Here is a 19,872-nt window from a genome sequence, read left to right on the forward strand (position 1 = left end):
AAACTCTCCTCTGAAGTGAGTTAAGGCCACTTCAGTTCTGGACGGAAGAGTTAAACGGTCAAATTTAACTCGGTTTGACGTTTTACTGCTTAGTTCACGGATTAATACGTGAGTTGTGTCTGCGCAGGTGTCTTGGAAGACGTGTCGGATGCCTTTCCCCCGTAGTACGGGTAGATTTGTCTTCTGTGGGCCTCGGGGAGCAGAACCGGTCCAGTAAGGGGTTTGGTGAGGAGCAAAGCTGGCAACGGGACGCCTTCGGAGAGAAGTCGGAGAACGGTGGAGCGTTTGGTTGGAAACGTTGCCCCTGGGGTGTGCTGAGCCCTCCGAGTTCTTGGCAGGGTCGTGGCAGCGGGCGGCGAGCCAGCAGGACGCGGCTTGTGGCAGGAGCGTGCCGAGGGTCACCCTGCAGACCCTCAGGGTTGGGGAGCATCCGACCCCAGCTCTGCCTTCTGCTGCCTTTTCCCCCTCTTGAAAATACCCGGAAAAAGTCAATTTCCTAAAGGTAGGAGATGGATTCCTGTAGAAATGGTAAGAGGTGAGAGCTGCTGGGCCGCGTACGTGCTTGGTGCGCCCATCTTGCTGTGCCGGGGACCTGCGGCCACCAAGCACCGAGCCCTTCGTGTCGAACCTTAACTTGACAAGGCCAGGTGCCTTCCCTTTCCGTTTTGGAAGGGGAATGGCAGAGAATGCCCCCTTGGTTTTGTTTAGTTTATTTTCTTTGGATTGAGCCCTTTAATCTGCTCGCCTTGTCCAAAGCTCAGCCTTATTCCCCCTCTTCCCTCGGGGAGGTTCTCCCTGCAGGTGTTTTAGCAGGGAAATAGGATCCACGCCGAAAGTAAAAGCAATATTTCAACTCTTGATTCCCTGCTACCGTTTAAACACTCTGTGACTGGACTAAATCCTCCCTGCCAGTCCTCGCCTGGAGCTACGCTCCCCTTTCAGCCCTTCCAGGCTCTTTGGGACCGCCGGGGACGAGGCAGAAGACGACTGGAGCCGGGCGAGCTTCCTTTGGCCGAGTGCAGACGCGTGAGCCCTTCCGGAGGATTTCCTCTAGGGCTGCAGAGAGACACGGGCACCTCTCGGGCCTGCTTTTGGCTGCAGACATCCAGGGTAAGAAGAATTGTCCGCTGGAGACGTCTCTGCCTACTGAATCATCTCAACGATCGCCTTCACCTTTATTACTGCCCCTGGGATTCGCTTAGGGAAAGCGAGTCCCTTCTTCTCGTAGTTCCAGGCTTTAAAACACAAAGCCAGGAGGAATTCATGTTTGTTGCCCTCCGTGGATCCCCTCTGAAGCACGCGGTGTGCGTTAACAGCTCAGGAGCCGGCTGGCTGCGGCTCTCGCTGCTTTTCGTCGCCGCCCCTCGGTGCAGGTGCGCGGGTAGCACGGAGCACGAGGCTGCCTCAGCACAAGACGAGCGATTTTTTTCCACCCATCCCTTCTCGTTATCGTCCCGTGCGTCCGATTCACTAACAGGCTTTAAGAAGAAACACGGTGGGTCCTAGCTAGACGTTTCCCCGGGTCCTGTTCCAGCTTAAAAGCCCGTAAGAGAGCTGTGAGAGCAGGTGGGTGGCGCGGATCGCGGCTTGCTGGCCGAGGGCAGCCGTGGGGATCTGCTTTTGATTCGTATTTCTTATTTTTTGGTCTTTATCGTCAGCCGAACCGAAGTCTGTGATGAGCAGAGGGCGTGATTGACGGGTTGCCCGCTGAAATCGTAGGGGAACGTTACGAATCGTCCTTCTCGAGGTGAAGCTGAGAGGTAGCCCCAAGTAATATCGCATAGAAAAACGAGTTTTGGAACCTTGCTGCTCTACGCCCGCCTCATAACCAGATCCTTTGCTCGGGGACCCCATTCTTTCCTCTTTCTCCTCGTTACGTGGCCCCGTGTCGCGCTGGAGGAAAACCCCTGGCCCTGTGCTAGCCTCGTAGGAGCACTGGATCAGAAGAAGCGGGGAATTTTGATCGCTTGCCAGTGAGGAATTCAGTTGCCCGACATGATTATTGCTGCTGAGTTTGTCCGGGACTGGCTGCCGAGCGTGTGTCCGTCTTCTTGCCTCTTCTGGTTGAGGCCTGAGCTCCCCGTAGGCGTTTTGGAGCTCTTTCCTAAATAAATCAGTCCCACGGAATGCCAGAAACGGGAGTTTGTTAACAAAGAATAACAAAAAAACCATCTTGAGGGTAGCTTTTGCTGAAGGATTGACATCTGAAAGGCTTCTCACGCCCTGAGCTGCGGGCCTGTGCTCTGGGGGCCGCAGTGGACGTGACCGAGGCGGTGACACGCAGCGGCTCTCCCCGTCCCTGCTCAGAGAGGTGGATCTGCCATGAAAACCATCACCTCCCACTGCAGACGCGCTCCCTTGCTGTCAAACAAGACGTCCCGCTAAAGCTCCCCCGCCTTCTCTTTGCGCTGCAGGTCACAGATCTCCCCCGGCGAGGAGCGGCCATCGGTGCGTGGCGGACAACGCCAACCTCTACGTGTTTGGGGGCTACAATCCTGATTACGACGAGTCCGGTGGGCCGGAGAACGAGGACTACCCGCTCTTCAGGGAGCTCTGGCGGTACAACTTTGCCACGGACACCTGGCATCAGATGGGCACGGAAGGCTACATGCCCAGGGAGCTAGCCTCCATGTCACGTACGTATGGAAACGCAGCGCCTCGGCATCCACCCCTGCAGCTGCTTTAGTTGGTGGAATGCAAAACCAGGCAAGAAGTGGGAAATGGGGGTCCCGTTTCCATCTCTTGTACCCGTGGGCCGTGAGTTTGGGTTGGGTTCTTTGGTTTTTCTTCCTCTTCTCCAGCGCTGAGGCCAAGAGGAAGAAAAAACTTCAAATGTCTCTGGGAGTTTCGCTTAACAGCCGCGAGGCCTCTGTGTCTTCGGCGGGCAGGTGCTTGATGCGCTCAGCCATCTCAGAGCACCCAGAATAGTTCTCTCTTTGTTCACGAGCCGTTTTTAAAAGTGAGCCCTTGGTTTCCATGGTTTTAGCTTGCATTCTCGCTCTTTTAGAGCGTTTCAAGGCCATAAATGTGTGGTGTGAGCTGTAGGGTATCTGAACGGAGTCGCTCTGCTTCGCCGCGTCTCGCAGCAACAAGTCTCTGCTCTCTCTTTCCTAGTCGTATTGCACGGCAACAACCTGCTCGTGTTCGGGGGCACCGGAATCCCCTTTGGTGAGAGCAACGGCAACGACGTCCACGTCTGCAACGTCAAATACAAGAGATGGGCCCTGCTCAGCTGCCGAGGGAAGAAACCCAATCGAATCTACGGCCAGGTAGGAAGCGTAGCGCTTGTCGGGCACTACGTGGTGTCCTGCAGCGGGGGGCAGAGCTTGAAAACCATCCTTTTCCTTTGAAATCTCAAAGAATGTTGCAGCTGGAAACCCCCTCTCCGTCTGGTGAGGCTTAACCACTGCCTTCAGGGCTTTATTATGCTTATTCCTGCTGCCTATCCGATACTGGCCTGTAAGATTCTCCATACCACTATCTGCGTAAGGTCAGCGTGAAGGAGCTGCAGGGTTTTCTTTGCTTGGAGCCCCTGCTGCACAGATTCAAATCATCCGATGTCTGAAACGTAGCAGCTCCTCTTGGCTCACCTGGCTCGCTGCTCAGACTCATCTCCTCTGTGGCTTTTTTCCTTTGTGGAGCTTCTTGGCACCTTCTGCTGCTTACACGGTATTTCATGCCATTTGTTCTGCCTTTCTGGGAAGTCCTGTCCTGGATCTCCCGTGTTCTCCCCGAAGCTTCGAACGCTTTCCCTTCCTTCTCCCCTTGGCTCTTAGAGCTCTCCGCTCTTGCAGCTATGGAGGGTTCAGCCTTTTCCTACAGCAGCTGGCAGGCCGCGTGCCAGTCCAAATGCCAGCTCCTGGTTGTGAGGATCAGGACTGGCCTTGCTCGGGGCTCGGTGCACTGGCTGTTGTCAGTAAGGGAACATCACCGAGGCTTATGCTAAGAAACCTCTCTGCTGGGTTTTAGAAACTCTTTCCAGGAATGTTAGTGTTGCCATGACACTGCTCTCCCTGATGAGACTGAAACGAGCATTTTTCTTACAGAATTCAAGCTCTCTTGTGCTTCTTCCCTGCCTCGTGCCCCAGCTTTCTCCTCTAGCCCCTATTTCCTTTTCCCTTGGGAGTTTTTTTTTTTCCTTCCTGTTCCTTTTAGGTCCTCATTTTGTGACCACGGAGCTACAGAAACCCCGCTATGTTTTGCGTATTTCCTTCATTTGCTCTTCGTGTGCCTTCTGAAGAATTTGTGGGTAGGGCTTCGCGAGCGGCGTCTTGCTTCGGGAGGATGATAATTCTATTTCAGACGCTGCTGCCACGCGTCCTTCCTAACTGTTGTCCCTGTTCCCTTCCAGGCCATGGCCATCATCAATGGTTCCTTGTACGTGTTTGGTGGGACCACCGGTTACATCTACAGTACCGACCTGCACAAGCTAGACCTCAACACCAGGGAGTGGATCCAGCTGAAACCAAACAACATGTCCTGCGACATGCCAGAGGAGAGGTGAGAAGCTGTCGGTCTGGAGAGCTTTTACACCGGGGAGTCACCGCTTTTACTGCGACTGAGAAGCTCCGAGAGCGCGGACAGGCTGCTGAGCGCTTCTAGAGGAGTGTCTGTGAACCTCCCGGGTCTGGTACACGGGAGGATTTAGGGATGGGGTGTGCAGCTCCTGCCAGGCACCGCTCTGTGCTGTGTGGTGCCGGACCAGAGAAGGGGGCCCGGGGCAGCTGGAGAGTGCTGCGGAGGGGACGAGACTCTGCTTGATCCCTGTCTCTTGTCTCATTCTGGAGGAAGGAGAGGTTAGTGACCTCAGGGTAAGAAGGGAAAGGAGTATTGAGGGCTGTCTTGGTGCTCCAGAAATTGTTGTCCTTAAGGTCCACGCTGCTCTGCTCTGCTCTCAGAAAATGCCTTTCCAGATTTAGAAGCGCTGCTTGGGTTGCTCATGAAAGCTTTATCTGAAAACTGCCAGCCTGAGGGACTGACACAGCGTGGCCAGGCTTGGGATGTCTGCTCAAACCACTCACATCGGGCAGCGTTTGCGGAAAGCTTTGTTCTTGCTCACTTGCACCGATTTCCTTGTGCCGCTAAATGTCCGTCTCTGCACCTTCAGGTACAGGCATGAAATCGCACACGATGGTCAACGGATTTATATCCTGGGAGGTGGAACTTCCTGGACAGCTTACTCCTTAGATAAGGTAAGATGATCAGAAACCTACAGGGCTTGCCTCGACAGGAGATTTTCTGCAGTGAAGCATAACCAGCACCGTCACTTCGTCTCTCCGGAGAGCTGGTTTTAAAAACAAAAATAACGACTAGGAGCAGATTTCTCTCCTGTTTCTGTAAAACCTGGTACCACAAACGCGTCATGTGGACTTCCAAATGGTGAATCTACGTTGCCTAATGACAACGCAGACCTGCAGAATAGCTTTGTTCTCACAGACCTGCTATCAAAGATTCTTCTTTAAAAACTCTTGGGACATATCTCCGAATCCTGCAGCTGTGCCCAAACAGGAAAGTGCCAAAGAAAGGAGTTCCTTGAGGTCTAATTTGAATATTGATGTGGTGACTCTTTTCTTGTCTTCTCCCTTAAGCCTAAGTTCTAATTTCCTTGGTGGTAAACGTTTCTCCCCGTTAAAATTCGGGGAGGGAAGGGTGAATTCATCTTGGAATGGTGAGATGATAAATGAGGAGGCTTTAAATAGCGCTCCACTTCCAAAAAAAAGTGGAAACTGTAGAAGTTAACGTGACTTTTCCGCTTCGTTCTCTGCATTTTTGTCTTCTTAGGTACGGTATGAACTAAGTATTTCTAAATACCTCTGAGAACTGGAGGGTGTGGGCTTCATTGGTCCTTTTTTTTTTTTCCTAAAAGCAATCTTCTTTTTGTCCAGCTTTGGGGCTCAAATAGCAACGCCGAGGAGGAAAGCTGGTACATTCTGAAGGTGATTTTATACCTGCTTAGTCACTGGCTGCATTCGCTACTTTCATTTTTACACTTGATGATCCAGAGGTGTTATTTATAGTGGCTCCCCGGGTCAGAGTCTAGTTTTGTCACCCTGCAGCTGCGTCATCGTAGTGCTGGCAGAGCCAAGAGCAACTAACGGCTCCTCTTTGCTCCTTCAGATCCACGCGTACAACCTCGAGACCAACACCTGGGAGGAAATTGCCACGAAACCTCACGAAAAAGTTGGTGAGTCTGGAAATGTCACCAAATCATCATCGTTAAACAAGAGAGGGGCCGGGATGTGCAAAAATGGTGTTAGCTGGCAGTCTGGAAGCCTGCCTTGAAGCCTTGTTGTAGTCATGACTTAAACTGGCTTCAGGACCCTGCTCCTTTATAGCCTTAGCAGTGAGAACTACCACAGGTGGAGTTTATTTGGCTTCTCTCCTTCCCTGCCCACCTCTGCTCCCTCGGAGGGACCAGGTGCTGGTCTCGTTAGCAGTGGGAGTCCCCCGAAAAGCCAGAGGGGAGAGCTGGAGGCTGTGGGGAGTAAGATCCTGCCACATCTTTCTTCCCTGGAGGGCAAATAGAAGTCAAACATGAAACAGCCAGTGGTTAGATTAGAGATGGTAGAGCTGTGACAGCAGGAAAGCAGAAGCCCTTCTCCATGAAAAAAGGGATTCTTGTCCTTGATCATATGTTGAGGTAAAACCACCACTTGTGCGAGCACTTTAGAAGCAGCTAGAGTTGATACCTCTCTCTTTTTTTTTTTTATTTCCCCCTCAGGCTTCCCAGCAGCCCGAAGATGCCATAGCTGCGTTCAGATAAAAAACGGTAAAGTCTGCCTGCTGAAAATTGGTGTATCTTGGTACAGCCTAGCGGCGACAAACCACGTCCGAGGGAGCTGCGGGGCACGCGTATCTTTTCTGGAAGAGGATTTATTTCCTGCTAAGAGCATTATACCACCTAATTGACACCACTCTTCATACCAGGGAGCTTGATCTTGCAGGCAAATTGACTTCTGAAATGCACAGGGCTGTCCCTGTCTGGAATTCGGCAGTATTTTACACGACATACAGGTTTCCTTTGGGCCCGTGGCTGCCTTAATGTAAAATATCGTGCGTTTTAGCACGATAGCCTAACGTTTATCCACGAGCGTCCGTGATACTTGGCAACATCTTGGTGGTGAGCTTACCCGGGGGTTTGAACGACGCTTCTGTTACAGCCTGGTGTGACTCAGCTCATCTTCACAGTTTGCTGGGAAAATCAAAGCGGGGCCAAGTCCTGGGAGCTGAATTCTTTAGAGACGAGATTGTTCAGGGATTTCTTTCGTAGCGTGTCCTTTTCGTGCTGTACCTCCCAGATGCTCACCTAGCACGGATTATGAGGCAGTGGCAGAGCTAGCACCTCGGTCTTCCCATTCTCTAGTAAAACTGTGGCCGTGTGATGCGCTAGGAGCTGCCCAGAGCTTAGCAGAGCCTTTTGCTCCTCCCTTCAATCCTCCAGATGTTCTCACTGCAAATAACTTGCACGGAGCTCCTCGAAGCACAGCTTAAAGAGGGCCGTGCATGTGCAGTCCGCTTCGATTGTCCCGTTTTGCCTGGTGGTGTTTGGACCTCTTAAGCAAGGTTTGGACCTCTTCCATAGCCTCATTGTCCTCAAAGAATGCACTTTTCCAACCTTGCTAAGTAATATATTGCTCCTAATGGACCAAAGAGATAGTTAGAGAGTTGATCCTTCTTTTTAAATCTGTTGTCAGTTCCGCTGCTGAATGCTGGATGTGTAAATGTGCTGAGCCATGCGGGAGAGCGTTGTAACAGACTGTTTCTTAGGCAGTAAAATAAGACAGGAGCTGGGAGATGCTTCCAGCCACTTTCAGCATCGAGAACTTGTGCAAAGCCAGGAGCCGAGGACCTGGCCCTGGTGCACATCAGCCTGGGAGCCCGGGCTGTGACCGATCCCTGCGGGTTTACAAACACTGGAATCAGCCCGAACCTCGGAACTCCGGCTGGTTAGGGCTTGCTGCAGCTCCTCAAAGCAGGAATTGTCCTGCACTCGTGCTGCTCAGAGGCACTCATCCTGCATCTGCCGTAGCGGGGCCGGGATCACGGGCTGGGAAGTGGCCTCAGTAGGGTGGGACTGACTTGGGAGGTGTTGAGAGCTTGTGCTGAGACAACCTAAGTGGCGATCCTAAAACCTATTAGGAAGGTTCTTGCCTCATCGGCAGCACGTTCTGTAATTCCCGAGGGATGTAAGCGCTGCGGCTTTCCTCTCTCCTGCAGATGTGTTCGTTTGCGGAGGCTACAACGGAGAAGTGATCCTGGGAGACGTCTGGAAGCTGAACCTGCAGACGTTCCAGTGGGTCAAGCTGCCGGCTGCCATGCCTGAACCCGTGTATTTCCACTGTGCTGCTGTCACGCCCGTAAGTGACTCCCTTCTTGCCTGCCTCGCTGAAGCTCAAGGCGTTTGTCCAGGCACTCTGACGTTTGTGTGGGCTGCAGATAGAGCTGAGCAGATGTTAACCACCTGGGTGCAGCGTCCTGAGGGAGGCTGAGAGCTGCTCTGAGGTTACTACACCGACTGTTTCTGCTGTTTGAAGAGCTGTAGCGCACAGTCCTGCTTTCTGAAAGCAGCGATGTGGGATTTTAGCTTTTAAACTGCGTTAGCCCTAGCTCCAGGAAGTAATTCAGGGTGAGAACATCAATTCCTGTTTGCAAAAGGAAAAAAAAAAAACACAAATACTTCCCCGAGTAAATGTTCTTGCCATGAGTTTGGCCTCCAGAGCGCAGCTAGGGTTGGAAAATGAGCATTTCCATCCTGTGGAAAAGAGGGGAAAGTGCTTTTTGCAGTAACTTGAAGCAGAGTGAGGTGTGACTGACAGGCAGCACGAAGTGCATTTATCTGTGACTTCAGCCTCCTGTACCTCATCATCACCTCGGGGAAACGAGATAGGACGAGCTGCTCAGGGTCCTTTCGTCATCTAGTTTGGAGGTTGTTATAAATACAACTTTTTCTGGGAAATCCTAGGCTGCACAAACACATTTACCAAGAAAGAGGTAGGTGATGGGGGCAGGACTGCTCTTTCTTTTCCTGTACACTGAAAAAATGCCCCTCGGAGCAGGCCAGCAGCCAAGCTTTTCCCATCTCTCTGCATTTGTGTGTAATTCCTGGAGCAGGCTGGTGTGCTGCTGATCTAGCAAAGGAAACACAGCCTCTCTCTGTGGGGTTTTTTGACTTTTTAGCTAAATACATGTTCTTAAATGTAAGTATGGTTCTATAATAATTTATCATCACTTTGCCTCACTCCTAAAATTGATTCTTTGGTAGAATTCACCTAACAAAACACTGAGCAAAACACCAAGCTGCTGGATGTGTGCTTTAGGGTGAGAGAAGCATGCCCTCAGCAGCGTGATTCCTCCCCCTAGCTATGAAAGGAGCCCGGGGAGAGTGGCTCAGGTGGTGACACCTGTGTTAGGCACATAAAGGAAGTTGAATCCTGGTTTTCATGGCAGTGCTTCAGTGCAGGCCAGCACCCTCAGGTTTGTTATTTCGCCCCGTGTAACTCCCCTCTTCCCCCTCTCCTCTCTAGGCTGGTTGCATGTACGTTCACGGCGGCGTGGTCAACATCCAGGAAAACAAACGGACTGGCTCGCTCTTCAAAATATGGCTGGTGGTGCCCAGCCTGCTGGAACTGTCCTGGGAGAAGCTCCTCGGCTACTTCCCTCACCTAGCAACCCTCTCCAGATCTCAGCTTTTGCACCTTGGACTGACGCAGGGACTCGTTGAGCGACTAAAATGAGGCCATCTCGCGCTTCTGCTCCAGGCACACCGTGTCCAAAAGGCCCCTTCCCCTCCCCTATTTATGGATACTGCCGATGGTCTCACCAAGAAGACGGAGGAACCCGCTCAACGCCTTACTCAGCAAATACATCGATGCCTTTCTAGAGATTTTTACTTTCAGTTGTCGGAGTTTTCCCTTTTTATTTATGGAGCTCAAAATTCCCGCTGTTAATTGAAAAAAAAAACTCTCTGGGACTAATCCATGCCATCCAACCATCATCAGCACATGCTTACAATCTAACAGGGGGCGGGGTGGGCTGGGGAAGCTTCATGAATGTCAGAACTCATGCTTCCATGGGGCACATCCACCTTCCCATTTTCACGAGCTGTACCTAAGGGAGGCCGTTCCCTGCAGAACGACTGCTGCCCTGTTCCTTTGCTCTGGGTGCCGCCCAGCTGAGCTCTCCCTCTATAAAAAAAATGAGAACTCTTGCCCTTTGAAGGCTTTGCATGTGTTTTGTGGGCACGTTCCCAGCCTCTTTGAGCTTTAGAAGGTGGCCAGAACGTTGCATGAGGAGGCACTGAGCAAATCTCAGCCCGTGCAGCATTTCTGGCGCCCTGTGCGTCGATTTGAAGCGCCTGTGTCTGTGTTCTTCACCTTTTCATATTGAAAGGGTTGCTTGGAAGACTGGTTAAAAGCTGCCACTTACTGGACTACTGTGTAGTTTACTGGGGGGGGAAGGTTTTGCTGAATTTGCCAGCAGTGGGCCCCTGCTGCAGAGAAGATGAACGGGGGCTTGGGCTGCACTGGGCAAAGGATTGGCGGCAGGTCAAGGGACTGGTTCTGGGGCCCCCTGCTACAAGAGGAGGCTGGGGGGAGCCCAGCACAGGGGCCCCAGGATGTTGCAGGGGCTGGAGCCACTCTGCTGTGAGGAGAGGCTGCAGGAGCTGGGGCTGCTTGGCCTGGGGAGGGAGTGGCTTGAGGGGACTCCCCCACAGCCCTCAGACCCCCAGATGGGGACCAGGCTCACAGAATGACAGAATCGTCTAGGTTGAAAGAGCCCTCCAAGATCACTGAGTCCAACCTCTGACCTAACAGTAACAAGTCCTCCACTAAACCATAGCCCTGAGCTCTACATCTAAATGTCCTTTAAAGACCTCCAGGGATGGGGACTCAACCACTTCTCTGGGCAGCCTATTCCAGTGCCCAACAACCCGTTCAGGAAAGTTCTTCCTCATATCCAACCTAAACCTCCCCTGGCGCAACTTGAGCCCATTCCCCCTCGTCCTGTCCCCAGGCCCGTGGGAGAACAGAACAACCCCCACCTCGCTACAGCCTCCCTTCAGGTACCTGGGGAGTGCAATAAGGTCGCCCCTGAGCCTCCTCTTCTCCAGGCTGAACAGTCCCAGCTCCCTCAGCCACTCATCCAGATCGATGAAGATGTTAAAGAGGACTGGTCCCAGTACCGAGCCCTGGGGGACTCCACTGGTGACCGGCCTCCAACTGGATTTGACTCCATTCACCACAACTCTCTGGGCCCAGCCATCCAGCCAGTTTTTAACCCAAAAAAGCATACGCCAGTTCAAGCCATAAGCAGCCAGTTTCCTGAGGAGAATGCTGTGGGGAACGGTGTCAAAAGCCTTACTGAAGTCAAGGTAGACCACGTCCACAGCCTTTCCCTCATCCACTAAGCATGTCACCTTGGCTCGGTGCAGTTCCCTGGTTCAGGTTCCTCCTGAACCCCCCTCCAGCTTCCCGTCTGATTCTCCACCACCTACCTGTGAGCTTGTTGTTTTCCTCCCTCTCTTGTGTTGGGGCAGTCCCTTGTTCGCATTTTGTTCTCCTGGGGGCAGGGATGTTATTTCCAGGAAACGTAACATTAAAAACAAAGTGAGGGAACATCTTTTGTGCTATAAGCAGCATTCATCTTTGCCCCAGCAGAAGGGACATCTGTCTGTCCCTTGCCTTGCTGTGCTCCCTGTACACTCAGCAGCCCTTCTCCGAGCTCCACCTGCTGGCACCAGCTTTGTGCCAACTCATTTTTAAATGTCCCCTTTTTTCTTTTAAAAACAAGCAGCAAAACCCAAGCCAGCTTTTCCCAATCCCTTCCCCTTCTATCAGCTAAGGCAAGGGTTAGGTTCTGCAAGGTTTCAGCTTCAGTTAGATTCTGCAGGGTTTTAACAGATTGCCTTTGTGTTGAAATAAGGCCATGGCCTCATTGAAATAAAGCCTTCACCTCATTAACCTGACCGGCGCTGCCTGATTGAGTCACCCAGCTTAGGGTGCATCCGGCCTTCTTACTCACCTTCCCCACTGTTAAACTCCTCCAGTTCTTGGGTGTACATTTGTCCCCACCCCTCCCATCTTGCTTTTTTTTCCAGACCCAGCACAATAAAGGTTGGGCAGCACAGCTCTGAGACGGGCCCTCTAAATGTACCTCAGCTGCCTGCAGCAGCCCCTTGGTCTGCAGCCCCCTGCCCAGCTCAGGGGGTTGGGAAACAGCAAGCTGGCAGGACTCGACCCTGCTCCTGCCCCTGGTTTGTTGTCATCTTCAGTAATCTTTTGGGACCATGGTGAACAAGTTGCCTTCTCCAGCTCCCTCTTCTGGCCTGAGCTCGGAGGCTTTCACCCCCCAGAACTGGATCCCTGCACTGAGTCCTTGTCCTGCAGCCTGTGGGTGAGCTGGGGAGGTTTTAATGAACCAGGCTGATGATACAGCTACTGGTTTTTCCCTTCCCTACCTTGAGGGACGCTTCCCATCTTCACAGAGGACTACTTAAACCACCCCAGCCTGGCTGTCTGCTCAAGCTGACTCCTTAAAGTGACTTAGGCTCAGGCTGACTCCTTGTTCTCTGTGCTCCAGGGGTCACAGACATGGGGCTATGGGGAGCAGAACCCCCCTCTGGACAGCAACTCCCTTTGCACAACACCATACTGACAGGCAACAGGCAGAGCAATCCTGCCTCTGCCGGAGCAGGACAGGATTCAGCTCCTCTGCTGGAACTGATGAGAGGAGAGAAGGTGAAGAAGAGGTGAGAGCACCCGTGAGGCTTCCTGGGATGCGCCAAGACAAAAAGCAGTGTCAGAAGGGGGTTCACCAGCCAGCCCCGCTGCCGTCACCCCATGGCTTACCTCTGCTGCCAGCACCTGGGCTTTGTGGCATCCCCACAGCACCCCGCAGTCACCACTCAGCCAGGGGCACACATTCTGGTCGGTCTCCGGTGAGACACAGGAGAATCTACCTGCTGCCGCCAGCTTCTGCCCTCCCATCCCACTTTTCCTTTTTAAAAGTCCCTTCCCCTGCTGCCCCAGTCCATCTGCTGCCACCAGCCCACCCTTCATACTCACACAGGAATCAGAAGTCTTCCCAAACATCACATTGAAGCCATTAAAGACAGCAGGATTGTCCATGTTGGTGATATATTGTGAAGAGGAAGAGCTCAGAGCAGCATCTCCAGCCACAAACCAGCACATGCCCCCTTCCTGGGCAGGAGGGGGATCCTGTCCCCCTTTAGGCTGTTTCTGGCCCCATCTCTCCATTTGCTGCAGGACCTTTGAGTGCTGCTCCCCTCCTGCTCCTTGTGCAGGAGTATGAGCACCCCCAGGGAGCTACAAGGGGCTGAGAGGGGGAGAAGGAGCACAGGGGCTGCAGTGCCTGTTTGGGTGGTGAGGTTTGGTTTTCCCCCCCCTTCCAAGCTCTGATAATCTGTCCAAGTTACCTGCTTTGTACCTCTCACCTCAGCTGAGGGTGTACCCCTTCAAGGGAAGGACACCCCATCATGGTGCTACCAACTCTCACCCCATGTGGCACCAAGGGGAAGCAGCTCAGAGCCTGGAGTGGCCCTGACCAATTTTAAAGCCTCTGAGCAGGGACCCAGGACGGTCACACAGCCATCAAGATGTCCTGGTGGCTCTTCACCCATCACAGGGTGGATGACCTCCCCTGCTCCTCACCACAACAGGATTTTGTACCCTAATCCCCAGGGGTGGTGGGCACCGAGCTGCCATCACCCCAAGTACACCACTAACCTTGGTGTGCGTGGAAGGGTCCATACAGGGGGCTGATGGCTCATTTAAGGAGAGATGAGCTCGTTTCTGATTCATACAAAACTGCTTTAATGACAAAACAGCTGAAAAAAGCCATTTGGTGTGTTTCTGGTACCATCAAGGAGCCCTGCGTGATCCCCCAGGCCACAGGGAAGCCAGGATCACCCCGGCCCCATAGGGTGAGAGGCTCTTCTCAGGCACCTTCTCCCAGTGCAACAAGTCCCAGGGAGAGGTCCATCCTCAAGACCACCCAAGTGTCCTTCCAGACCCTCCCTGAGGACAATTTTCCTCCCAGCCATGTAGACATGAGCTGGGAATGCTTCTGTGAAGTGTTTGCGCCTTAAGGCTCCTCGGTTTGGGAGTTTCAGGAGTGATCCTGTTGCCACCACCTTCTCCACCACTGCAGCTCCATTTGCACCCCATGGGGGGGGAAAAAAAAAAACAACAGACAGCAGCAGCAGCTTTGGCTTCAAACAACACCTCCAGAACCTGATTCGAGTCCCTGAGATGCCGGATAACGCCCCGGCAAGCGCCGGCCCAACATGGAGGCAGCCATGTCCAGGCCTCAGCAGCCACTGGGCGACGGGGCGAAGAAATACACGGCCAGGAGGATGAAGTAAACCATCACCAGCACAGTGCCTAGGGAGACAGAGCAGGATAGGGGGGGGTCACTGCCTGCGGTGGGGAGGGAGCTTGCTTTTAAGGCCTTCTGAGGTGGTTTAAGGCCTTCTGGTGGGTGCCATAAAGGACTTGGAGGGCATTTTACAAAGTCCTGGTTGAGTCACCGCTTGTTGTTGCTCCAAGCCCAGGGTGGTGGTGACCCCAGAGGTGGCTCCAGCAGCCCCCCACCCCATTGTCACAGGGAAGGTGGGCGCAGCAAGGCCCACAACAGCCTCACGTTACCTTGGAAGTAGTCACATTTGCCATCCATGAAGATGTAGTTCATGAGCACCACGCTGAACATGCTGGCGTAGACGTGGAGGTCACTGAAGACGAGCGTGAAGTTGGTCGGCTGGGAAGCAGAGAGGATTTTTTTTTGTATTTATTTGTGTTTATGGCCAACCAGCACAGCCCCACACCAGCTTGTGGTGGAGGGGACTCAAAGGGTGACACACAAGTCCCCAGGGCTGGGGACAGCATCAGCTGAGGTAGGAGGCATCTGAACCCACTTCCCCTCCACTGGAGGGATGGAGGGGACAGTTACCATAGGGTGCTGTGTCCCCAGCCCCACCAGGGGAGGCTACCCAGGGCTACTCACGTAGAAGATGGTGAAGAGCACCAGGATGGGGATCTGGAGCATGCAGACCTGGACGGCGATGCAGTTCCCAATCTCGATGCTGAGAGGACAGAGGGGTTAAAGGGGTTGAGCACCAGGTCTTGGCAGCCCCTGGGAGCTCAGCTTGGGGGGAGGACAAACCACCCCCAGGGAACCAAATTGTGGAGCAGAACCTGGTTCTGGCCCCACTCCTTGTGGTTTTAAACCCACTTTAGAGCCCATGCCAGCAGGGCAGCTGCCTGCAGGTATCATGGAGCAGGGCAGCCCATTGTTGGCAGTGCTACAGGGCTGGGATGGGGCACAGGGGCTGCACTGCAGGAGGACACCCCAAAATCCACGTGCTCACCTCAAGCTCAGGTTGTTCTGCAGGGCAAACTGGATGCCGTTGACGATCTCCGGCAGCTCGGGCACCATTGCCAGCACAGTGACACCGATGAAGTACTGCAGGGAAGTAGAAGTGTCAATGCATGGGCACGGCCTCATCCTGACCATACCCAAGCCCTGGGCAACCACATCTCCCCAGTGCATGAAGCACCTCAGTATCTTCCCCCCACACACATTTTGGGGCTCATGGTGCAGCCAGGGCAGGTTCTCATCCCTGGAGGACACATCTACAATCCCCAGAGCCACCCTAACAAGGCTCATCACCATCCCCACGCTCACCTGGGAGATGGTGGAGTTGGTGAGGATAGGGCTGATGTGCTCCGTGGCCAGGTCAGCACAGGCCGACATGCAGAGGGTGGAGAGCAGGAGGATGACCAGGGCCCGCCAGCGGGACCAGTGGACCACAGCACTGTGGTGGTGGCCAGGCACTGGGGGAAGAGAAGAGACTGGGTTGGACACCCTGGGGTGGTTGGACAGCCGTCCACGAGGCTGGGCATCCCATGGTTTGGAGACACTCACTGTGACAGTCGCTGATGTGGATGTCGTAGATGTGCGAGTGAGTTTTCAGGGTGAAGAAGAGGCCGATGAGGTACGCAGCAGGGAGCAGGAGGGACACGGTGTACACCAGGGGCCTGCGGGACAAGGGTGCTCAGTGCCACCAGGGTCTGGCTCAGAGACCCTGGGACATCCCTGCACCGGCTGGGGACAGTGCACAGGATCAGACCCCCCCCCCCCCCCCCCCTCCCCCGGGGGTCACCAACCCCAGGAGGGATGCAGAGCAGCTCCAAGAGAGGAACCACAGCCCAACCAGGAGATGCCACCCCAGTAAGGACAGATTTGTCCCCCCCCCCGGCCCCACTCACTGGACGGGGCTGTAGTAGAGGGTGCCATTGTTCTCCATCTGCAGATGAAGAACATCAGTGAGGACATGGGGCTCAGGACCACCTCGCTGCCACCTCCCAGCACCACAGCTGGAGCAAGGTGGCTTCAGAGCGTGTCCCCCCCATGTTGGTGGCCCTGCTTACCAGGTCAAAGTGACAATTGTGGCAGAGGTAGTGGCCCAGTGGGTTCTGGGTGACATTGTGGCACTCTCCACACACCAGCTTCCCGTACACCTTGGAGAAGAGCGTCGGGGCAAAGACGCCTGTGGGGACAGAGGGACATGTGGGGTGGGTGCCCACGCCGGTGGCACCCCACCGAGCTTGGGGACACGGTTGTCCCAACCTCACCTCCAACAGAGAGGAAGAGCAAGGCCGAGCTGACGCCCGCCGAGCGGCTGTTGAAGCGCTGCTCCTGGTGCCGGATGCCTCCTATCACCATGCACAAACCCTTCGGGATGGAAGAAACCCCCCAGACAAATCCATCAGCGCTCAGCCCACCCAGCCATCGGGCACGGTAGGGACCGGGCACTTTGGGGGGCTCACCGGGACGAAGAGGACGCAGCCCACCAGCGTCCCCGTCAGCGCCGACTTGACAATCTCGGCGTAGCAGCGGTTGCCCTCGCGCGAGCCCTTGATGAGGGCCGTGATGTAGAAGGTGAGCTCCGTGATGGAGCCAAACGTGGCGTTCACCACCGCTCCCACCGCAAAGTTGCTCTGGGCCGAGATGCTGGAGGGGGGAAGGAGGACGTCAGAGGGGCCGTGGCCTGCCCCCACCTTACAGGGGACGTCCCCGTGTCCCCGCTCACCTGGCGATGGCCATCCCAATGTAGTAGGAGAGGGGCATGATGGAGAGCAGCGCCAACGTGAACTTGACAGGAGAGCTCGTCAGGAGGTTGTGGCTGTCCACGTAGCCCAGCACCAGCGTCACCAGCACCAGCGGCAGCAGGTCTGGGGTGCTCAGTCAAGGACACGGCCCAGCTGGGGTGGGATTTGGGGTCAACCCCCTCACCCTAGCCACCCCGGGACAGGAAAGGATACTGACAGCGAAGACATTGATGCCGTCCACGGCGTATTTGTAGTAGTAGGGGTTGACGGCGCGGTAGCAGCACAGGATCACCTCCGCGTCCAGCGGCACCTCCGTCTGCAGAGGGACGGGTCGGTGACACCGCTCCGGGCATCCCTCCCAACCCCAAAACCCACCCCTAAAGGCACCCACCATCCTCAGGCGCCGGACGTGCACCCGCTCCGGGGGCAGCAGCAGGACGCGGGCAGCTGTGCGGGCGCTCAGCTTGGCCACAGGGATGAGGAAGACGAGGAGCCAGGCGGCGACGCACACCAGCCCGTGGGCCAGCACCAGCATGGGGTACCCCAAGCACAGCCATGCCACGGTGCCAGCACGCTGCTAGGACAAACATTTAGGGTCTGCCACCAAAACACCCACCCCAGGGCAGCAGAGGCCACCCATGGGTGCCATCCCTGCCACAACGGGGACTCCTGGTGTCCCCAAACCCAGCAGGGGGGTGTTATTGGGGCCAACACGGGACTCACCCAGTATCCTTCATCAGCCCAGCAGCGTGGGCGCCAGCGGCGGGGCACGGGGCCGCCGAGCAGGGTGGAGCTTTCCCCTGTGCCGCTCGCCTCCGTGGTGGCCTCGCAGGCACCCAGAGCCCGGCGGGATTTGGGGGCCTGGGGGAGATCGGGAAGGGAAGTCAGGGTCCAGTTCGGGGCACCGTGGCCACCCCAGTCAGGCCCCAGATTCGGGGCACCGTGGCCACCCCAGTCAGGCCCCAGATTCGGGGCACGCCGTTACCTCTGCTTTCTGGATCACTTTGCCGAAGGGCCAGAGGAAATACCCGGCCAGGTCCCAGCAGAGCCGCCCTGCGGGGACACAAGGGTCAGCTCTGCTGGGGACACGTGTCCTCCCCCAGCCACGGGGCCACCCCACGGCGCGGGGCCCAGAGGTTCATCCCATTGGGGATTTCAGCCACATCGGCCACCCGTGGCTCCCCAAATCCTTCCCGTGGGGGGTCCCCGGTTTGGGACTCACCATAGGGAGCCCCCACGACGGTGACAAACATCAGAGCAGCCACGAGGACGTAGAGCAGGGAGAGCCACCAGCCGAAGAGCAGCAGGTAGAGGACGTTCCCGAACGTCACCGTGGACCCTGCGGGAGGGGGGGGGACAAGCCAGATAGGACCACTGTCACCCACACCAGCTGTTCCATCCCAAATCCGTGCTCCAAGGGGACACCCCGAGGCCACCCACCTCCAGAGCCCCGGATGACGTTGAGGTCGGAGTAGAGCTCCTTGACGATCTCCGAGCGGTCCTCCCAGGGCCGCGCCGTCACATGGCTCTTCCACTTCTTGAAGCCGAACTGCAGAGAGGGATTTTGGGGGGTAAGGTAAAGAAAAAGGGTGGTCCCCACCCCCAGGACGGGCGCCCACCTTGTAGTTGTTGGAGAGCTTGTTGGCCTCCACCACGTTCTCGGCCGTCAGGGTGGTTTTCACCACGCAGCTCTCGCAGACCTCCTCCGAGTGCTGCTGGCAGCAGGGCGGCGGGGACACGGCTGCGGGCGAGGCAGGGGCGTTACGGGGTGCAGGAACCCCCCCACCCCCCCTTCAGCACCCCAAAACCCAGCACAGCCCTACCTGCGTGGCCGCGGGGCCGATGCTGGTGGTAGCCCAGGTCGCCCAGGTCCCCCTGCACGTTGTTGATGGCAGCGCAGCGGTGGTCACAGAGGGAGCCCCGGCGCAGGGCGTCACCATCAGCATGGGGCTCGGGGACATCTGGGGGGGGGGAAATGGGGTCAGAGTCACGCCGGGGATGCACCGTGGGAAGCCTGGGGTGCAGGGCTGGAGGTCCCCAAGCCCCATGGGGGGTGGGGGGAGACGTAGTGGGGTGAGGATGGGAACCCCGCAGGGGTGTAAGGGGGATCCCTGAGGGGAGTGAAGACCCCGAAAAGGGGTAAGGGGCAGTGGGGTGAGGACCCCACAAGTGGGGATCCTGGAGTGGGGTGAGAATGGTACCCCCACAGGGGGGGTAAGGGGGGATCCCTGAGGGGAGTGAGGATGGGACCCCAATATGGGAGTAAGGGGGGGATCCCACAGTGGGTGAGGACCCCACAGGAGGGGTAAGGGGGGATCCCAGAGCAGGGTGAGGATGGGACCCCACAGGGGGTAAATGGGGGGATCCTGCAGTAGGGTGAGGACTTCATAAGGGGGGACCCTCCAGCAAGGTGAGGACCCCACAGGGGGTTAAGAGGGGGGGAGCCTACAGCAGGGTGGGGACCCCACAGGGGGGGTAAGGGGGGGACACCCAGCACCCACTCACCCAGCGCATCCTGCGTGCAGCAGCGGCGGCGCCTCCCGGGCTCGCTGTCTGTAGCCATGGGGGCGGCGGTACCGGGAGGGGGGGCGGCAGTAGCGGAGCCCCCCGACCGGCGGCATTTAACGGGAGGCGCCGGGCATGCGCCGGGCGCGCCCCCGGGAGCCGCCCCCGGGAGGGGCCGGAGCCGCAGCACCTGTGCTGGGGGGGGGGGGGGCACCGGGGGGATCAATGGGGCGGGGGG

The 19,872-nt window shown here is 55.9% G+C and overlaps 2 protein-coding genes across 3 annotated transcripts; one reads left to right on the forward strand and one right to left on the reverse strand.

The window, feature by feature from the left end:
- Positions 1-1,995: 1,995 nt before the first annotated feature.
- Positions 1,996-9,734, forward strand: KLHDC10 (kelch domain containing 10). The gene is made up of 9 exons (XM_035340437.1): positions 1,996-2,041; positions 2,415-2,636; positions 3,115-3,269; positions 4,352-4,500; positions 5,108-5,192; positions 5,782-5,786; positions 6,057-6,184; positions 8,218-8,357; positions 9,525-9,734. Exons 1-9 carry the CDS (start codon positions 1,996-1,998, stop codon positions 9,732-9,734), a joined length of 1,140 nt encoding a protein of 379 aa, XP_035196328.1.
- Positions 9,735-13,808: 4,074 nt separating this feature from the next.
- Positions 13,809-19,706, reverse strand: LOC118160790 (putative cation exchanger C521.04c). Of its 2 annotated transcripts, none has more exons than XM_035315778.1 (20): positions 19,635-19,706; positions 18,953-19,090; positions 18,749-18,870; positions 18,570-18,678; positions 18,352-18,468; positions 18,115-18,182; positions 17,853-17,990; positions 17,521-17,703; positions 17,343-17,445; positions 17,111-17,252; positions 16,848-17,031; positions 16,653-16,752; positions 16,449-16,567; positions 16,287-16,324; positions 15,943-16,055; positions 15,703-15,851; positions 15,386-15,480; positions 15,022-15,100; positions 14,667-14,775; positions 13,809-14,402 (listed from the first exon to the last, which is right to left on the reverse strand). In XM_035315778.1, the coding sequence occupies exons 1-20, from the start codon at positions 19,690-19,692 to the stop codon at positions 14,329-14,331; spliced, it is 2,238 nt and encodes a 745-aa protein (XP_035171669.1). In that variant the 5' UTR covers positions 19,693-19,706; the 3' UTR covers positions 13,809-14,328. The 2 variants fall into 2 exon arrangements, with proteins under 2 accessions (XP_035171669.1, XP_035171668.1); XM_035315777.1 differs by having other exon boundaries at positions 17,521-17,706.
- Positions 19,707-19,872: the final 166 nt, after the last annotated feature.

The sequence above is a fragment of the Oxyura jamaicensis genome, chromosome 1 (assembly GCF_011077185.1).
Source record: "Oxyura jamaicensis isolate SHBP4307 breed ruddy duck chromosome 1, BPBGC_Ojam_1.0, whole genome shotgun sequence".
Lineage (NCBI taxonomy): Eukaryota > Metazoa > Chordata > Aves > Anseriformes > Anatidae > Oxyura > Oxyura jamaicensis.